The 18188-nt window shown below is 39.4% G+C and overlaps 1 protein-coding gene across 1 annotated transcript; it reads right to left on the reverse strand.

Moving 5' to 3' along the window:
• Positions 1-1326: 1326 nt before the first annotated feature.
• On the reverse strand, positions 1327-17773 carry LOC115231772. The gene is made up of 10 exons (XM_029801718.2): positions 17565-17773; positions 15954-16156; positions 13896-14046; positions 12744-12879; positions 11951-12039; positions 8246-8350; positions 7196-7297; positions 5955-6045; positions 3415-3485; positions 1327-1480 (listed from the first exon to the last, which is right to left on the reverse strand). Exons 2-10 carry the CDS (start codon positions 15970-15972, stop codon positions 1402-1404), a joined length of 843 nt encoding a protein of 280 aa, XP_029657578.2. The 5' UTR covers positions 15973-16156; positions 17565-17773; the 3' UTR covers positions 1327-1401.
• Between the last annotated feature and the right edge of the window lie 415 nt (positions 17774-18188).

Below are 18188 nucleotides of genomic sequence, written 5' to 3' on the forward strand. Positions count from 1 at the left end.
CCAAATATGTAGTGTGTATGTGTTTAATTGTTAAAATAATACTTTGAAAATTTATGGAAATCAGAAACTTTCCATTTGTTCCCAAAACAATTTGCCAAGCTTATTTCATTGTTAAATTGGGAAAGTACATTTTCAGTTTATAATGCTGAGCTCAGTTCCTTTTGTAGCTGTGATCCCATCTAGGGGCAGATGTGTCTCTCTTACAATATGGAAACTGAAGGACTGACCCCCCAGGAATGGAAGAGTTTCATCAATGGATTAAAATTTTGTAAATATCTGGGATGGTTTGCAATTAACACCTTTTTACCTTCCACTTGCTTCAGTCATTAGACTGTGGCCATGCTGGGGTAACACCTTGAAGGATTTAGTTCAGTGACTCCCCATCTTTTCACTACCTTTTATTTAAATGAGTTTTCCCACAGACCCTTTCTAATATGCTTATCCTTATGTATGTGTATATAATATATATATATATATATTATATATATATATATATATAGAGAGAGAGAGAGAGAGAGAGGTGGTGAGCTAGCAGAAACATTAGTGTGCTGGGCGAAATGCTTAGCGGTATTTCGTCTGTCGCTACGTTCTGAGTTCAAATTCCGCTGAGGTCGACTTTGCCTTTCATCCTTTCGGGGTTGATAAATAAAGTACCAGTTTCGCACAGGGGTCGATGTAATCGACTTAATCCCTTTGTCTGTCCTTGTTTGTCTGCTCCATGTTTAGCCCCTTGTGGGTAGTAAAGAAATATATACATATATATTAAATCAAAATCTAATTCACGGACCCTCAGTACTGCCTTCGAAGATCTTCAGGGGTCTGCAGACCCCAGGTTTAGAACTACTGGTTTAGTTGAACAAATCCTCTTCAGTACTTTTTACTTAAGACTGCTAAGTTACAGGAATGTAAACCCACCAACACCAGCTGTCAAGCATTGGTAGGGCAGAAACACAGACATATACAGACAAGGATTTAGCTGTGGACTTGTATCATTTGTGTTTTCTTTGTGCTCCTGCAAACCTGTTCTGTTCATAGGAGACAACACCTCTGTTGGTGCAGCTTTGCTAGGCAGGGTGGTCTATACACACATACACGATGGTCTTCTCTTTGTTTCCATCTACCAAATCCACTCACAAGACTTCAGTCAGCCTAAGGCTATAGTAGAAGGTGCCACGCAGTGGGACTGAACCCAGAACCATGTGAGAGGGAAGCAAGCTTCTTACCACAGAGTCACACTTGTACCTGTATTTTTAAAAAAATCTGTTGTACCATCCAGGTTGTGTGCTTGAATTATATAAATGTGTCCCAAATCAGGGGTGAACGTATTAACTACAAAACATCCTCCCCAATTCCATCACCAAAGCATATCAAACACCCTCCCACCATGATTTTGCTTCGTTATCACAACTCGTTAATTTCCTTACCTAATGTTTTTACATCTTCAGTACATTCTTGAATGGAAATTGACAAATTCTGAACCCTGTAAAGAAGAACAAAAAAAAAAGAGCAAATTAATTAAGAACAAAAAGTTCGCTTAGGATCATTAATTACAGAATAATTAAAGCATAAGTTCAGTTGGGTCACACAAAATAGTCATTTAGCTAATTATATTTTCATAATTAGATATTATTTAAGGATTGTTTTAAAAAAATTCAGTTCTATATTTAAAAGATGAGGAATTATTTACATTATTTACATTTGATCGAGATTTGTCCTATTTTTAAATTGTTCAAATATTTGGTGTATTCTCTCTCTCTTTTACTTGTTTCAGTCATTGACTGTGGCCATGCTGGAGCACCGCCTTTAGTCGAGTAAATAACCCCAGGACTTATTCTTTGTAAGCCTAGTACTTATTCTATCCGTCTGTTTTTCCGAACCGCTAATGTTACAGGGACGTAAACACACCACCATCAATTGTCAAACGATGTGGGGGGAGGGGAAACACAGACACACACACACACACACACACACATATATATATATATATATACGATGGGCTTCTTTCAGTTTCCGGCTACCAAATCAACTCACAAGGCTTTGGTCAGCCCAAGACTATAGTAGAAGACACTTGCCCAAGGTGTCATGCAGTGGGACTGAACCCAGAACCATGTGGTTAGTAAGCAAGTAATTTTTCTTTTACTTGTTTTGGTCATTAGGCTGTGGCCAAGCTGGGGCACCGCATTGAAGAATTTTAGTTGAATTAATCAACTCCAGTATTTACTTTACTTTTAAGCCTGGTATTTATTCTATCAGTCTCTTTTGCTGAACTGCATAGTGACAGGGATGCAAACACACCAACACTGGTTGTTAGGCGGCAGCGGGGCAAACACAGATACAAACACATACATACATGTACCCATATATGCATGCGTGTATATATATATTATTTATATATATGTATGTATATCTATATGACAGGCTTCTTTTAGTTTCCATCTACCAAATCCACTCACAAGGCTTTGATCAACCCAATGTGCCAGCTTGATGGACTGAACCCAGAACCATGTGGCCCAGAAGCAAGCTTCTTACCCCACAGCCATGCCTGTGCATATTGCGCATAAATTGCAGTAGCAAAATCTTACACAAGGCCCCAAGGGTCATATGCACCCTCAACAGGTCAAATGGACCCTAATTGAGAACGTCTAGGTCATTGGTCCCCAAACTTTTTAGACCATCGACCTACTTCATGGAATCCTTGACCCCCACATCAACCCCCAGGCATGTACAAGAAAATAAATAAATAATAAAAATAATTAAGTAGATTTGCATTTATTGACCCCCTGAATAGTCCCATCGAACCTCAGGGGTCGATATCGACTGCTTTGGAGATCCCTGGTCTAGCTGATTACTTTTTCCTTCTATTTTTTGACTTTTTATTTTTCATATTATTTTTATTTTACACCCCACTCAATTCTAATCCCTCTCGATGGGTACAGACTTCATTTACTTGTTTCTCTGACATTTTTTCCATTGAATTCTTTGACTGTTCTAACACCTGTTTCTTTACTTCCCACAAGGGGCTAAACACAGAGGGGACAAACAAACAGATTAAGTCGATTACATCGACCCCAGTGTGTAACTGGTATTTAATTTATCGACCCCGAAAGGATGAAAGGAAAAGTCGACCTTGGCAGAATTTGAACTCAGAACGTAACGGCAAATGAAAAACGGCTACGCATTTCGCCCGGCATGCTAATGATTCTGCCAGCTCGCCGACTGTTCTAACACCTACCCCCACTAAAACCCTTCCCTTCCCTCCTCTTTCTTTTTCTCTTTTCTTCTTTTGTCCCTTATGTCAAAGATTTACACAAAGAGCAGTTACCCAGTTACAAGAAATAACCATACAACCATAGATTGCAATTATTAATGTTATTATAAAATGTAATTATAACGAGAAGGAAACCTCAAATTTACCTTTTCATCATATGGAATATCAAGTCCTCATTGTTATCGTGAAACATTTCTTTATTTAAATCTTTAGTGAACTGCAAAAAACATCAAAATAATAATAATAATAATAATAATAATGATAATGATAATGGGGAGAGAAGGAGGGGGAAGAGTATCATCAGCATCGTCCTCACATCAGTCATCACCATCATCATCATGATAATAATACTAATGGCAACACCAATAATAATAATAATAATAATATTGGGTTGTCTGGAAAGTTCGTGCCGATTTATAGTAGCTTACCTTTCGACTTATTTTAGAACATGGTTGAGTATATAAAATAGAATTTAACTACACCTCCATTTAGAGTACAATTTAAGCTATCTTTTCATGGAAGAAGATTTATGTGTTAATTCTGTAACCCTTTAAGAAAGTTCATTTTCAGCACTTGATGCTTTTCTTTTTCCATAAAGGGAAAAATGTCTCACAAGCAACCAAAGAAATATGCGCAGTTTACAGTGATGTTTCTTTATCCAAAAGAACTGTACAGAAGTGGTTCGCAAGGTTCTGAGCTGGAGATTGTAGCTTTATTGATAAAGAGCGATCAGGCAGACCATCCACTACAGATGATGACCAAATCAAGTCATTAATTGAGAATAACCCACATTGCACAACCCGAGAATTGGCAGAAAGCCTCAACCTGTAAAAATCCGTTCTTCATGGGCACCTGGTAAAGCTTGGGTACACAAATCGCTACAATGTTTGTGTACCACATGAGTTGAGTGAGAAGAAACTTTTGGATTGCATTTCCATCTGTGATTCGCTTTATAAATGGAATGAAAACACGCCTTTTTTAAAACAAATTGCGACAGGTGATGAAAAATGGATTATCTACCGAAATGTTTAGAGAAAGCGATCCTGGAGTAAGCGACATGAGCCACCCTTAGCCACCCCAAAAGCGAGTCTTCACCCTAAAAAAGTCTAGCTTTGTGTCTGGTGGGATTGGAAAGGAATTCTGTACTATGAGCTTCTCCCAAGTAACCAGACAATTAATTCTGAGAAATACTGCACACAACTGGACGAGTTAAAAGCAGCAATTCAAGAGAAACGGCCAGAATTGGCTAACAGGAAGGGTGTTGTTTTCCAACATGATAATTTAAGACCGCATGTTTCTTTGGGAACCAGACAAAAACTGCTGCAGCTCGGCTCCAATGTGTTGCCCCACCCTCCATATTCACCAGATATTGCTCCTTCAGATTTCCACTTATTCAAGTCTCTGCAGAATAGTCTTAATGGTAAAAATTTCAATTCCTTGGATGACATAAAAAGATACCTTGATGAATTCTTTGCCATGAAACCACCTCAATTCAGGGAAAAGAGTATGTTCAGGTTAAAGGGATGATGGAGACGCATTGTGCAACAAAATGGTTCATATTTGGTTAATTAAAAATGTAATGGCAAGTATTTATTGACCTTTTTTCTTTCCTTTAAAAATCAGCACAAACTTTCCGGACAACCCAATATATGATGGGCTTCTTTCAGTTTCCATCTATCAAATCCACTCACAAGGCTTTGGTTGGCCTGAGGCTATAGTAGTAAACATTTGCCCAAGGTGTCACAGAGTGGGACTGAACCCAGAACCATGTGGTTGGGAAGCAAGCTTCTTACCACACAGCCACTCCTGAGCCTATAATAATAATAATCTACAAATATGATAATAACGATAATTATTATTATACCTGTATGTGTTTTGATATTAAAACTGAAAAAGAAAAAATGACCATGCTTGTAAAAAGTTTTGGATGTGGGTTTGCATTCCCCTAAGCAAATTCTGTTCTTGCACTTGTGGCCCCTAACCCCTATTATTTGCAACCAGACACACACACACACACACACACACAATTGTAAGGGTTTCAGCAAGTTAGTAAAAGTATATGAGAGAGGATTAAGTAGAAGGAAAGCAGTGTGTTGAGTGATCGGACTCTGACCGGCCATTTACTGGTTTGCTTGGTATATAAGTGACAAACACCACATCATCATCTGCGAATGGAATGCAAGTCCATCAGAGGGTCACTCATCCACAGCAGAGGGGACTGGAACAACAAAGAAATGAAGTATTTTGCTTAAGGATACAATGCACTGCCCAGTTTGGGAATTGAAACAGCAAACTTATGATCACAAGCGCAACATTTTATCTACGAGGCCAGGCAGCTTCACAAAAGGATTACGACTAACTGGAATGCCATTTTGGTTGATGAGAGAAGATTCCTGTCAAGGAGTAATGACCGACAAGACTTCTATCTGGGCCATGTCGTCTGCAGAAGAAGAGATGCCACAAGGATTGTCATGGGAGACCTCACGGCAGACCCCCCCCCCCCGCGCTACGCTTCCAGGAAATCATTTATATTCTGCTCCGAGTTGCTGTCAGGAGTTGTTAGCCATGTCAGGCAAGGGAAATAACTCGCTATCTGTTAAATACACTAATCGAAATTCACTGACCCCTATTAAAGGAAAAGGAAATGAAAAGAAGAAAAAATGGAAAGGGAAAGAAGGAAGCTTACTTTTGATGACTGGTATTTCTCCAAGAGGTTGCTGAAAACCTTTAGCTCACCGTTACTGGCTTGGAATATCTTTCTTTGAGTCCACACTTTTCTAGAGTTAAAAAAGAACAAAGAAATACATAAATGAAGCTAATATCAAATTGTATGGAGGAAGACCCCCACCCCAAACAACCCCCTCCCTTTCTTTTGTCTCTCTCTCTCTCGTTTTCCCTTTCTCCGTCTTTGCCCATCTCATTCCCCTCTTCATGTCATCAGCATTTTTCCTTTTCTCTCTCCACCTCTCACTTCCACTAACCACATGGCAGCATATCCACATCAATACACAAATGATGATGATGATGATGATGATGATGGTGGTGATGGTGATGATGGTGGTGGTGGTGGTGATGGTGGTGATGATGATGATGATGATAAATGCTCTGATGCCATACCAGGCAGTGGCTCTCGTGGCTTCTGATCTTAACTGATTGGAAGTGTTATCATGTACATTGTTTTGTCTTGGTATAAAAGATGGGCTACAGCAAATATGCTGCTCAATGCCACAGATTTGCTTGTCAGTTGTTTGACCTTAACCAGTTGACCATGTCCCTTAGTGGCTGACAATATGTGCATCTTTGACCCCAAGCAGAAGTAGTGGGGGAGCATCACAGACGTGTGTTGAAAGGAATTCTTAGAGATTTGGATAATTCACCTTTGGAAACATAGGTGTTTCATTCAACATCCTTAAACAACCCTTATTCAGGGTCCTTTTGAGCGGGATGGGTTACTCGACCAGAAGAAAATTCTAACTGGGCCCCACCTGCAAGGTCATATAAGATCACCATGTCGCGCACATATGGTTGTGATGCATGTGCCTAGTGTACCCTTATCAGATGGGTAGTCATGATGGGTATGCTGGGTTTCGTATACTTGTACCCCAGTGTCACTTTGATGGCATGCACTGCTCTCTCACTCAATAATAATAATGATAATTCCCCCAGCCACCCCCCACCCACCTACATACTGGTAACAACTTCATTTACTGTATTTCTCTCTCTTCCTTCTCAATGCCCTCAATGAAGCCTTCTCTATGTGGTTGCTGAACCTGCTAGAAACAATGTCCCTCAAATCACAACTTATTGCCATTTAGAAAGAAGAACATCGTACATAAGACCTTGACACAGACAGGATGGTCATGGCTGGAATACCTTTGATCATAGGTTTACACAACAACAACAATAAAACTTGCGACTAATACTTACTCTGATGCTTCTTGGAATTCTGAATAAAGTCGGATGGCATTTGGTTGGCAATGCTTTGTAATTAACTCACCAGCTTTCTTGCAATTTTCCAAGAATCGACTCCTGAAAATAGACAGAACACCCTTGTCGGTCATCTCTTTTATGAAAACCAAAGACAGTGAAATGGTGGGGAATGACAAAGAAACAAGTATAGTACTCCAGCATGGCCACAGCCAAACTGAGTGGAACTGCATAAAAAAAGTAAAAATAGAAACTGGAACATCAATAGAATATTACATTAGTAATTGTCCAAGACTAATTTCTAAGGAGATTCTAACCACATGGTTCCAGGTTTAATCCCACTGCATGGCACCTTGGGCAAGTACCTTCTATTATAGCCTCACAGTGACCAAAACCTTATGAGTGAATTTGGTAGACGGAAACTGAAAGAAGCCTGTTGTGAGTGTCTTTGTGTTGGTGTCTGTCCCCCTCCCCACACTGCTTGACAACCAGTGCTATAGTATCTACATCACTGTAACTTAGCAGTTGAACAAAAAGAGACTGATAGAATTAGTACCAGGCTTTAAAAATTACAAGGAATGGGGCCAATTCATTTGACTAAATTTCTTCAAGGTGATGCTCCAGCATGACCACACTCTAATGTCTTTTATTTTTTGTTTGTTTCAGTTTTTAGACTGTGGCCATGCTGGGGCACCACCTTGAAGAATTTTTAGTAGAATAAATCAACCCTAAGCCTGATACTTATTCTATCAGTCTCTTTTGCTGAAATGCTAAGTCATTGGGATGTAAACACACCAACACTGGTTGTCAAGTGGTGTGAGTGGGTGTGGCAGGCAAAGACAGACAGACATACATACATGATAGGCTTCTTTCAGTTTCCATCTACCAGATCCACTTATAAGGCTTTGGTCAGCCCGAGGCTACCGGAGAAGACACTCGTCCAATATGCTACGCAGTGGGACTGAACCTGGGACCATGTGAGAAGGAAGCAAGCTTCTTACCACACGGCCATGCCTGCACCCAAGGAATCCCAAAACAAGGGTCACTTACTTGTCAAGTTCCTGAAACTTGTCCAAGTTGTCTCTGTTTGTGCTATCCAAAAGGCGAGTGCTGATCTCTTGGGTATGATTTGCTAAGTTTGTGATGGTCGGGACGCTGCGAGAGAAGAGAAAGGAAAAAAAGAGACAAAATGACAAAAATATTCAAAAATTCATGGCTCTAATTAAACCTTGTAATTAGTAAAAAGCCAAGTTAACAAGGAAGCGCCTATGTGATCACTAGACCTGCTAGAAATAGCAGCCAGATCTCTATGTAATCAAAGGAAACAGTTAGAGATGCAGTATGTTTAAGTAAGAGATGGGGTGGTCATGGTTGGCTCTTATCACTTGTAGATTCTCATCAGAAAGAAAATAAAGTGTAAACACACACACACACATCATTGTACTCACACACACATGCACACCACCAACAATAATAATAGTTGTCATGCCCGAAGCCACTGCCACCACCATCATCATCATCATTCAGCCTTTGAGTGTTGGGCCTCATGGAGGCAGTGACAGGTGACCAAGACCTTTGGTGATACACCATGCTTGTGTTGACCTGTCGAGCCAGGTAAGACTGTAGTCGTGGCTGATGCCGGTGTCGGGTCATTGGTACCCATGCTGGTGGCACGTCCACTACACTCACGGAGTGGTTGGCGTTAGGAAGGGCATCCAGCTGTAGAAACCTTGCCAAATCAGGTCAGAACCCAGTGCAGCCCCCCAGCTTAGCAGTTTTCAGTCAAACCATCCAACCCATGCCAGCATGGAAAGCGGATGTTAAATGATGATGATGATGAACTTGTTTTCCATGCTAGCATAGATTGGATGATTTGACAAGGCTCTGGCAAACCAGAGGGCTGCACTGGGTTCTATTGTCTGTTTTGGCATGGTTCCTACAGCCAGATGCCCTTCCTGATGGCAACCATTTGCCAGAGTGTTTTGCTGGGTGCTTTATGCATGGAACCAGCATCGGTGCTTCTAACGGGTCACTTGTACAGGTTCCTTCTTCACAGGTACAGACATATTCTGTTAACACAAACACACACAGTCATCCATTATACAGGGTGTTCAAAAAGTCTCTCCACAGTGATATTTTTTGAAGAAACCATCAACACTGAGAGACATTGCTCAAATGTTGTCCATCCATTTGTAGGCCAACTCACTGAAAGTGAAATTAATAATTGCAGACTTTCAGCAAGATGGAACTACAGCACATACTTCGTGCATCACCATGGCACTACTTCAAGAGTTTTTCGGTGAACGGATTATTTTGGAAGGACTTTGGCCACCAAGATCCCTTGATTTAACACCGCCAGACTTTTTTTTCTGAGGAGCAAGTAAAGGATCAGTGTACAAGAATCACCCAAAAACCATTAATGAGCTAAAAGACGCAATTATAACCTTTACATGGTCCATGCTGCATCAGACTCTCCAAGATGTATTTCAAGACATGTATAGAAGAGTCAACTTATGTATTGAAAATGAAGGACAACACTTTCAACACCTCTTACAAAGTTTTTTAAAGTCTTGTAAAGTCTAATATATTCTTTTGTAGTCTTCTTATATCATTTTATAAATATTTGCTTTGCAATAAAACACTTACTGCGGAGAGACTTTTTGAACACTTTGTATTTCACTGTCGTTTTATGCATGTACACACAACATAAATTGGTGGAGTGGTTAGAACCTCAGATATTGGTCCCAATCCTCTGCACTAGGAGTTCAAATCCCACTGAAGTTAACTTTGAAACTTTCTTACATTCACAAGCAATAAATAAGTATTGACCCCCTCTCTCGTCCTCTCTCAGGAACCTGTTATGTTCGAAGCTGGACAGGAATGGCCTCCACCAGTTTTAGATGCCTAAGACACACAGTATGTCATGACAACACTTCTACAACTCAATCAAAAGGTCAGGGCCAAATACAGGAAGGACACACAGACAGACACACACACAAATACATACCAGGATCCAACATACACCTTCAGCTTCAAAGCTATTATCATTATCATCATTAAGGTGGTGATCTGATAGGATCGTTAGCAAAACCGGGCGAAATGCTTAACAATATTTTGTCTGCCACTAAGTTCTAAATTCAAAATCAACTGAGGTCAACTTACCCTTTCGTCTTTTTGGGGTTAATTAACGAAGTACCAGTTATGTACTGGGGTTGATGTAATTGACTTAATCCCTCCCCCCAAATTCGAGACTTTGTGCTTCCAATAGAAAGGATTATCATTATTATTATAATTATTATTATTATTATTTAGGGCAGCAAGCTGGTAGAATCGTTAGTACATTGGATGAAATGCTTAGCGGTATTTTGCCTGCCACTACGTTCTGAGTTGAAAATCTGCCGAGGTCAACTTTGCCTTTCATCCTTTCAGTGTTGGAAATATAAGAACAGGTGTCAATGTAACCAACTCTTTCCCTCTTCCAAACCTGCTGCCCTTGTGGCAAAATTTGAAACCATTATTATTATTATTATAGACGTTGCACAGTATCCAATATCATGAGGTTGTTGACTGAAGATATTGTGTCTACCAGGGGTTTGTACTGCTTGTCAAGTCATAACAAGGACCTCAGACAGACAGTACTTTACACAATATGCATGCAGTTCCAAGTAATGCTGACTTTTGCAATGCATCTAGATTGTAGGGTATTTCTAAGGTTTTCAGATGTTTTTTTCAGATTGGGTGGTATTGAACCCAAAGCTCTGATGACAATAGGGATAACCTTTATGTTTGACTCTCGTAGTTGCCACATCTTAGCGATCTCAATTCTCAGGTTTCCATATTTATCAACCTTCTCTCTTTCATGATGATATGTTGATCTGGCACAACCACGTCAATTATTGAGCACTCTTGTTTGTCCCTCTTAAAGGTTACTATATCCAGCCTTTGGTGCTCTAATACCTTGCCTGTCTGGAAGTCAAAGACCCAGAGGATTTTTTCCTTCCCCTTTCTCTTTATTATTATTATTATCATTATTGGGGCAGCAGGATACATACCGACCCATCTGGAGCAAAGTCTGGCAGAATTTGGCATCTTGGAGAGAGAATGCAAATCCTTAATTCATATGCTACAAAGGATCACGATACCTGGTTCTATAAAAAGTCTCCAGACCTTTTTAAGATTTAAAGGATGATGGCTAAAACAAGATGCTTTCCTTTACAACATTGTTCCTAAGTAGGTGGTCAGTCAAAATTTCTTGCCATTCATTACACATCACACAGGTACTGTGGTTTGGCCAAAAAAGTGCAATTTATCTTACAGGTTCTCTCTTAGCATCAATATTTTCCACCCGAGTTATATCTGTAGGAACCCTACATGTTTAACATCTGGCCAGAAACATAATGGCAGATTACCTCAACTCACATGGCCACAAACGTCTATCCCTCATGACGACCTCAAAACAAAAGAAACCCTTCTAATTATGTTTCTACTCGCATGACCTCTCCTTCCAACAAGGCCTCTCAGCTGTCATGTGACATCACTGACCCTATAGCACCCCTCCCACACAAACACACACATCATGGTCTCCCTCCTGTGTTAACAGATAACTTTGACACTCAGCCATGTGTGGCAGTTCAACACAACGCATTACCTTGCAAACCACAACAGATCACCCACATGTTCGTCCACATGTTCAAGTCTTCTCACAATCATGCAACATCCCCTGCCCCTTCTCTGTATATGCTCCATGTGACTTACCAGTGATCAGACTCCATGCAACCTGTTTTCAGCCAGTAATGATTCAGGAATTCTAAATCAAAAGCCGATCTCCGCTTCTGTAAAACATCCTAAAATAAATGAAAAAATAAAAAAAATTAAAAACATTACAAAATAGATTTTCTTTATTGTCTTACACACACACACAAACAAAACACCACCACCACTAACAACAACACAACAACAACAACAATAGCATTCTTAAGGTATATCCACATTAACTAGGATATACAGATTGCTCCCATCATCATCATCCTTTAACATCCGCTTTCCATGCTGGCATAGGTTGCATGACACTCTGTGCTATTCAAAGGGGCAACAGATCATCGTCATCCTTTAACGTCCGTATTCCATGCTAGCATGGGTTGGACGGTTCGACCGGGGTCTGGGAAGCCAGGAGGCTGCACCAGACTCCAGTCTGATCTGGCAGTGTTTCTACAGCTGGATGCCCTTCCTAACACCAACCACTCTGTGAGTGTAGTGGGTGCTTTTTACGTGCCACCGGCACAGGTGCCAGGGGAGGCTGGCAACGGCTACGATTGGTTGGTGCTTTTTACACGGAGATAAACTAGATAAAAATTCTGTTATTGACAAAGAATTCCAGCAACGTACAGACTAGAGGGGGGCAGCTGGTTTGCTGTAAGTCTGATTAGGAAATTCTGTGGAAATTCATGTTGATGTTAGGTGAAATAACTTTCATCATCATCATTTGTCTATGCGTGGCTGGCTGGGTGGAGGGATATAAATATAGAAAGAAACGTGATAAAAGTCTTACTTCAATTTTAATCATTTTTGTTGTGAGTTCATTGAGTTGTGGAGAAAGATTCCGTAGAGACGTTAAGGTGTTTTTAATCCACGAAGTGTTTGCAACAGATTCACTTTGATTCAAGAAGCTTTGTTTCAGATAAGTCCTGCAAAACAGAAACCAATGCCATAGCGCTTTATTGATTTATTCTTGATTTTTCTTACATTACACGACAAACACTTTGCCGTCTTTTATTTCCATTTACACACACACACTCACATACATCTTTGAGCAGAATTACTCTTGTCCATCTGCTACATAGAAATTCTATCCCTGTCAGCCTATCTTTGATTTCACAACATCTGTTGTGCATCAATAGCTGACAATGGCTATACAGAAAGAATTCCTTACCTATTCTTTGTCCCTACAAATTAAACATGGCCAGTTTCCTGATAGCAGTGGGGCCTGTATTCTTTCCTGTGAACTAAAAGATTTGGTCTTTGTTTGATTTACTTAGAGAGCCCCTGATTCTAGGTTTTTGTTCCCAAGTTTGGAATTTGGTCTCTCAATCTTTAACCATTCCATCTGAAGAACTAAGTCATCAGCATAGATGAGTTCAAACGGATAAACAGTCTTAAACTCCTGTTATGATTGGATGACAATAATAAATGAAAAGTGACTGAGAATTGAACCCTGATGTACACCAACAACATTGTTGTTATCATTGTTTTAATGTCCTCTTTTCCATGGTTGAATGGGTTGGATGGAGTTTATTGAGGCAAATTTTCTATGGGTGGATGTCCTTCTTGGTGCCAACCTTCCAAGCAAAGTAACATTTCTCCATGACCAGACATGTTTGCACTGAATATAGGAAACAACACTGCTTGTATCACAGTGATACTTATTTACAACTATCATGTGATGTCAAGACAACCACACACACACAATCATCTCTTTAACATCTGTTTTTCCATGCTAGATGGAGGAGTTATTTTGCTGGTTCGAATTTTCTAAAAACATTCCTCAGGTCTAAGAAAACACAGAATGGCTGATCACAATGACATTGGCACCATTTCACTCACTCACTCACACATACACAATGGTGATTCCAAATGAATTTAACAACATCGTTTCAAACATAAAATATTTCAGAACTGTTTTGTTTCCTTTTTTGGAACTTACATCGAATGTCTCAAAGCATCTTGAAGCAGTTTTTGTTTCAGGTTAATATTTACAACCAAACGTTTTATGAAGAAAACTACATTTAAACAGGTTCGCAGTTGGGCTCTTTCAGCAGAATGGATCTCTTCTATCTTTGTTATAGGAAACTCAGCTGCAACAAGAATTTAAAAGGAAAGTGAAACAATTTTTAGTTATGGCATGACAGAGCAAAGCAGTTACGAGTACAAACAGGAACTTGTAACGAGTTCAAATATGCCTGAGGCAGGTTTGAACACACAAGAAAACTACAGGGAGTTGCCAAATAGTAAAGCCAATCATTGAAAGATGACAAGAATATCATGAGAGAGACCAGTCTCTTGTATCAGTTTACTGGTCACTGCTGCTGAAGAGGAGATAATCACTCTGAAATGCCTGCATCTAACAGACTGGTTAAGGGGAGGCTGTGAACTGACTTGGTGTATTTACATCTAATTGTCCACAGTGAGAAATTTTCTTCATGATAAAATATAACGAATGGGTTTCTTTGGGTTTGAGTATACCTCAAGCATATTTGAACAGGTAACATCTTTGCATTTTTAATTAATATCATCATCCTTTGGGAATTTACTGTCTGAAGTTGTAGGACTCATAGGGGTGGTTAGCAGGTTTTCCTGGTGCCTAAGTGACCAATATTACAACACTGCCTCTGAACAAAATGCCAGTCTGTTGAAAGGTTCTTTATTTGCAGAGGAATGGATTGGAGCAAGAGAGGAAATGAAGAATTTTGCTTAAGAACATAACACGTCATCCCGTCCAGGGACTGAAACCACAACCTTGCAATAATGAGTGCAACACTAACTACAAGGACACACACTTTCATTTTAATTAGAATGGAGCAATATAAGTTAATTAGGAGACCATAATTAAACATTCTCCTTCTCATTAACTTTACAATAAAATGTCATATTAACAATTATTTTTAAATTACCCCCCCCCCCCCGCCCCTTCCATTATTTTAAGATGCACAAGAATAGCAATTTGGCATGGAGTCAATAGTTAATACCATTGACTCCAGTACATGACCGATATTATATTTCATTGATCCTAAATGAAAAGCAAAGTTAGACTTGACATGATTTGGACTCAGAATGTAAAGAGTAGGAATAAATAGCACAAGGAATTCAACCTGATGCTCTACCGATTCTAACAAAGCACAGCTTTAATTTATAAAATGATTAATTATATTACAGATGTCATCATCATTGTATTAATGTTCCTTGCTTGCAACGATCAAACACAGATTTTCTCTGGCCGAATGCCTTTCCATCATCAACTCTCACCAAGGAAGACTGGAAACAAACAACATCACTTGTGTGATGGTGATGCTTATTCATAACCATCACATGAGGTTGAATCAATGGTGTGCACACACACACACACACACACGCATGCGCAATCTGTATATGCCAAGCTTCTTTCAGTTTCCAGTTATCAAATTCACTCACACAGCTTCGGTTGGCCTGGCGCTATGGTAGAAAACACTTACCTAATGTGCTGTGCAGTGGGATTGAACCCGAGACCACATTGTTGGTATGTAGGCATCTTAACCACACAACGACACTGTGTCTTATATAATTCATCATCATCATCGTTTAACGTCCATTTTCCATGCTAGCATGGGTTGGAGGGTTCGACCGGGGTCTGGGAAGCCAGCAGGCTGCACCAGACTCCAGTCTGATCTGGCAGTGTTTCTACAGCTGGATGCCCTTCCTAATGCCAACCACTCCGTGAGTGTAGTGGGTGCTTTTTACATGCCAGATGAGGCTGGCAAACGGCCACGATCGGTTGCTGCTCTTACGTGTCACTGACATGGACACCAGTCAGGTGGAGCTGGTAACTGCCACATTCAGATGGTGATTTTAATGTGTCACCGGCATGGGTATCTTAACTACAATTTCCATTTGATTTTCATTTTGATGTTGGTGTTAATGTAATTGAATCAATATTATTTCATAAATAATTATAATCTAATACAAAACGAATCAAAGAAAGAGAGAGAATGGCAAAGAAGTCTTTTACGTATGAACTGGTCCAGCATCAGTTGTTTTCTGCTCGGTGCCACCAACAAGAAAATTGGTGTATTTATGGTAATGTTGGGATAGTTAGCAATATGCTGCAGAGGATTAATAATGTCTGTAAGAAGATGGCCTTCAAAGAGCAGCAGCTGACTGGCTGCATTAACATCTGTCTGTGTTGCAATTAATTCTTGTAGATTGGTGTAACTGGAACAGAAAAATAACGGAAGCTCATGGTTAAGTTGTAAAGGAATAAGGTTGGCACTCAAGAAAAATCTTGCTACCATGTTTGAAGAAAGGAAGCTAAGAATTTGCTGCTTGCCGCAGAAGAAGCAGTTCAGCTACCAAAGGAAGGGTACATTAGACAACAGAATCATCTCCGATGACCCACAAGGTGAAAGAGGATTACGAAATTTACTGGTAGTTTTAGGACCTGAAGAAGACTGTTGTACTGTGAAGAATTATTCGTAATGGTTAAGAGATTTGCTTTAATGTCAAAGATGTGTTTGTGACAAGATTGGATTGTATGAAAGTTATGTGAGAAATGGCGTAGAATAAAGAAATAAATGCATATAAGAGATTTTGTGTTCTTAAAAGGTTCAAATGGTTTTACCCAAATGTTTCCATTTCAATATATAAATCCTTCTGATGGTAACCTACCTGAAATCTCTCCCAATTTTATGATACAAACCCCCACTCACCCACCTACATATTTTAAAGGTTTCTGAATTAGCTTTAGCAAATAATTGCTTTGCTGAGTCCAATAAAGAAAAGCCAAAACTTCTCGTTGGATTCATTAGCCTGGGGTGGCCTCGGCTGAAGAGACAGTCAACAGGGCTGAAACACTGGAGTTTTGAAGTCCTCTGAATCACAATAAACCAAATGCATTTATGAGCAGACATTGTCTAAAGTGAGAAGATGTTTGCCAGAGACAAAATACAAAAGTAATTAGCATTATAACCATAAAAATCTGCTGCAACATGTTCAGAATAAAATGATACAGCATTGCATTAAGAATTAAAATATATTTTATTGTTAATTAAAACTTTTCAATAAAAGTTCATGTTCATTTATCTTCCAAATTATTTTCAAGGGTTGGCAGGCAGCCTCATTTCCCACAGAAGTCAGCTACCATGGCTTCCCATCCAGGTCAGTGTGTTATTTCAATGCAGGAGATGATGGGCCTGGAAACCTAGACAACCGTAGAAAGTCATCAACAAAATAGGCACAGCAGCTGAAACTAGCTCAAGATGGCTATGACTGATGAGAGAGGACAAGTGGAATCCTTCCGTAGGTGGAGACTAGCTCAGTCCTCGCTCTGCTATACAGGAGAAGTGTACAGACCAAGGGGCAAAATGCTTGTGAACTTGAGATACCTGCTGATAACAGGGAAGAATTTCCTGCATTGCAATGGATTGAGAAGGCTTGCAAAATCTCTGAGCAGCTTCTTGTGAGGCAAAGCATCTTTCGTGTTTATTTCACCCATATTAATTTATTTTGCAAATTATTTTCAAAATTATCTGAAACAAAGAGACTGTTTATTTCAACAGGAATATGGTAGCACAACAATTAATCAGAGACTTAATAAGATAATGAAATAATGGAAGTGGCATACTTTTGGTTTCTATCTATATAGATTCTGAAGTTGCTGAAATGTTCTGGACTGAACACATGAATAACTGTTTTGGAAATGATTTCTTGGATTTTTTGGAAATAGGTGTCAAAATTCCATGTCTTCTCTGAATCTCGCTCGAGTAATCCAGCAAGAAAAGGCAGTAAAAAGTTTTTGAGTCCCCTATAAAAAAAAATCACAAAAACAAAGAATTACACACCTATATATATGAGAAAATGAGATGCCAAATGAATAAATGACTATCTTCTGAACTCCCATTAGCCTTGAATATGAAGCACAAATTGCACTTCATATTCGAGGCTCTGATGTAGCTGTTAGGTGTTACTCAGGCACCAGACTATGAGTCCACTGCATCTCATAGCAGAAACAGCTGCAAGCTAATGAACCTCACAGCAAAGTTGTTTTTTTCCCAGGTCATCTCATTTTCTTGTTACCGTGCTGTGCTTCACTTACACTTTGTTCTGAAGCATACATATATTGAGATCTACACCAGGTGTATTGCATATATACATACATATATATATATATATATATATATATATATATATATATATATATATACATAAACATATAAACATATCTACATATACACACACACACACACAT

This window comes from Octopus sinensis, unplaced genomic scaffold (assembly GCF_006345805.1).
Source record: "Octopus sinensis unplaced genomic scaffold, ASM634580v1 Contig18825, whole genome shotgun sequence".
NCBI lineage: Eukaryota > Metazoa > Mollusca > Cephalopoda > Octopoda > Octopodidae > Octopus > Octopus sinensis.

What these genes read in the sequence shown, in the direction of transcription:
- LOC115231772 (XM_029801718.2), bottom strand. An exon ending in AAGTTTCAGGAACTTGACAA is followed by an intron (nt 7,298 to 8,245) that starts GTAAGTGACCCT and finishes GTCTATTTTCAG; the next exon opens with GAGTCGATTCTTGGAAAATT. An exon ending in GAATTCCAAGAAGCATCAGA is followed by an intron (nt 6,046 to 7,195) that starts GTAAGTATTAGT and finishes TTTTAACTCTAG; the next exon opens with AAAAGTGTGGACTCAAAGAA.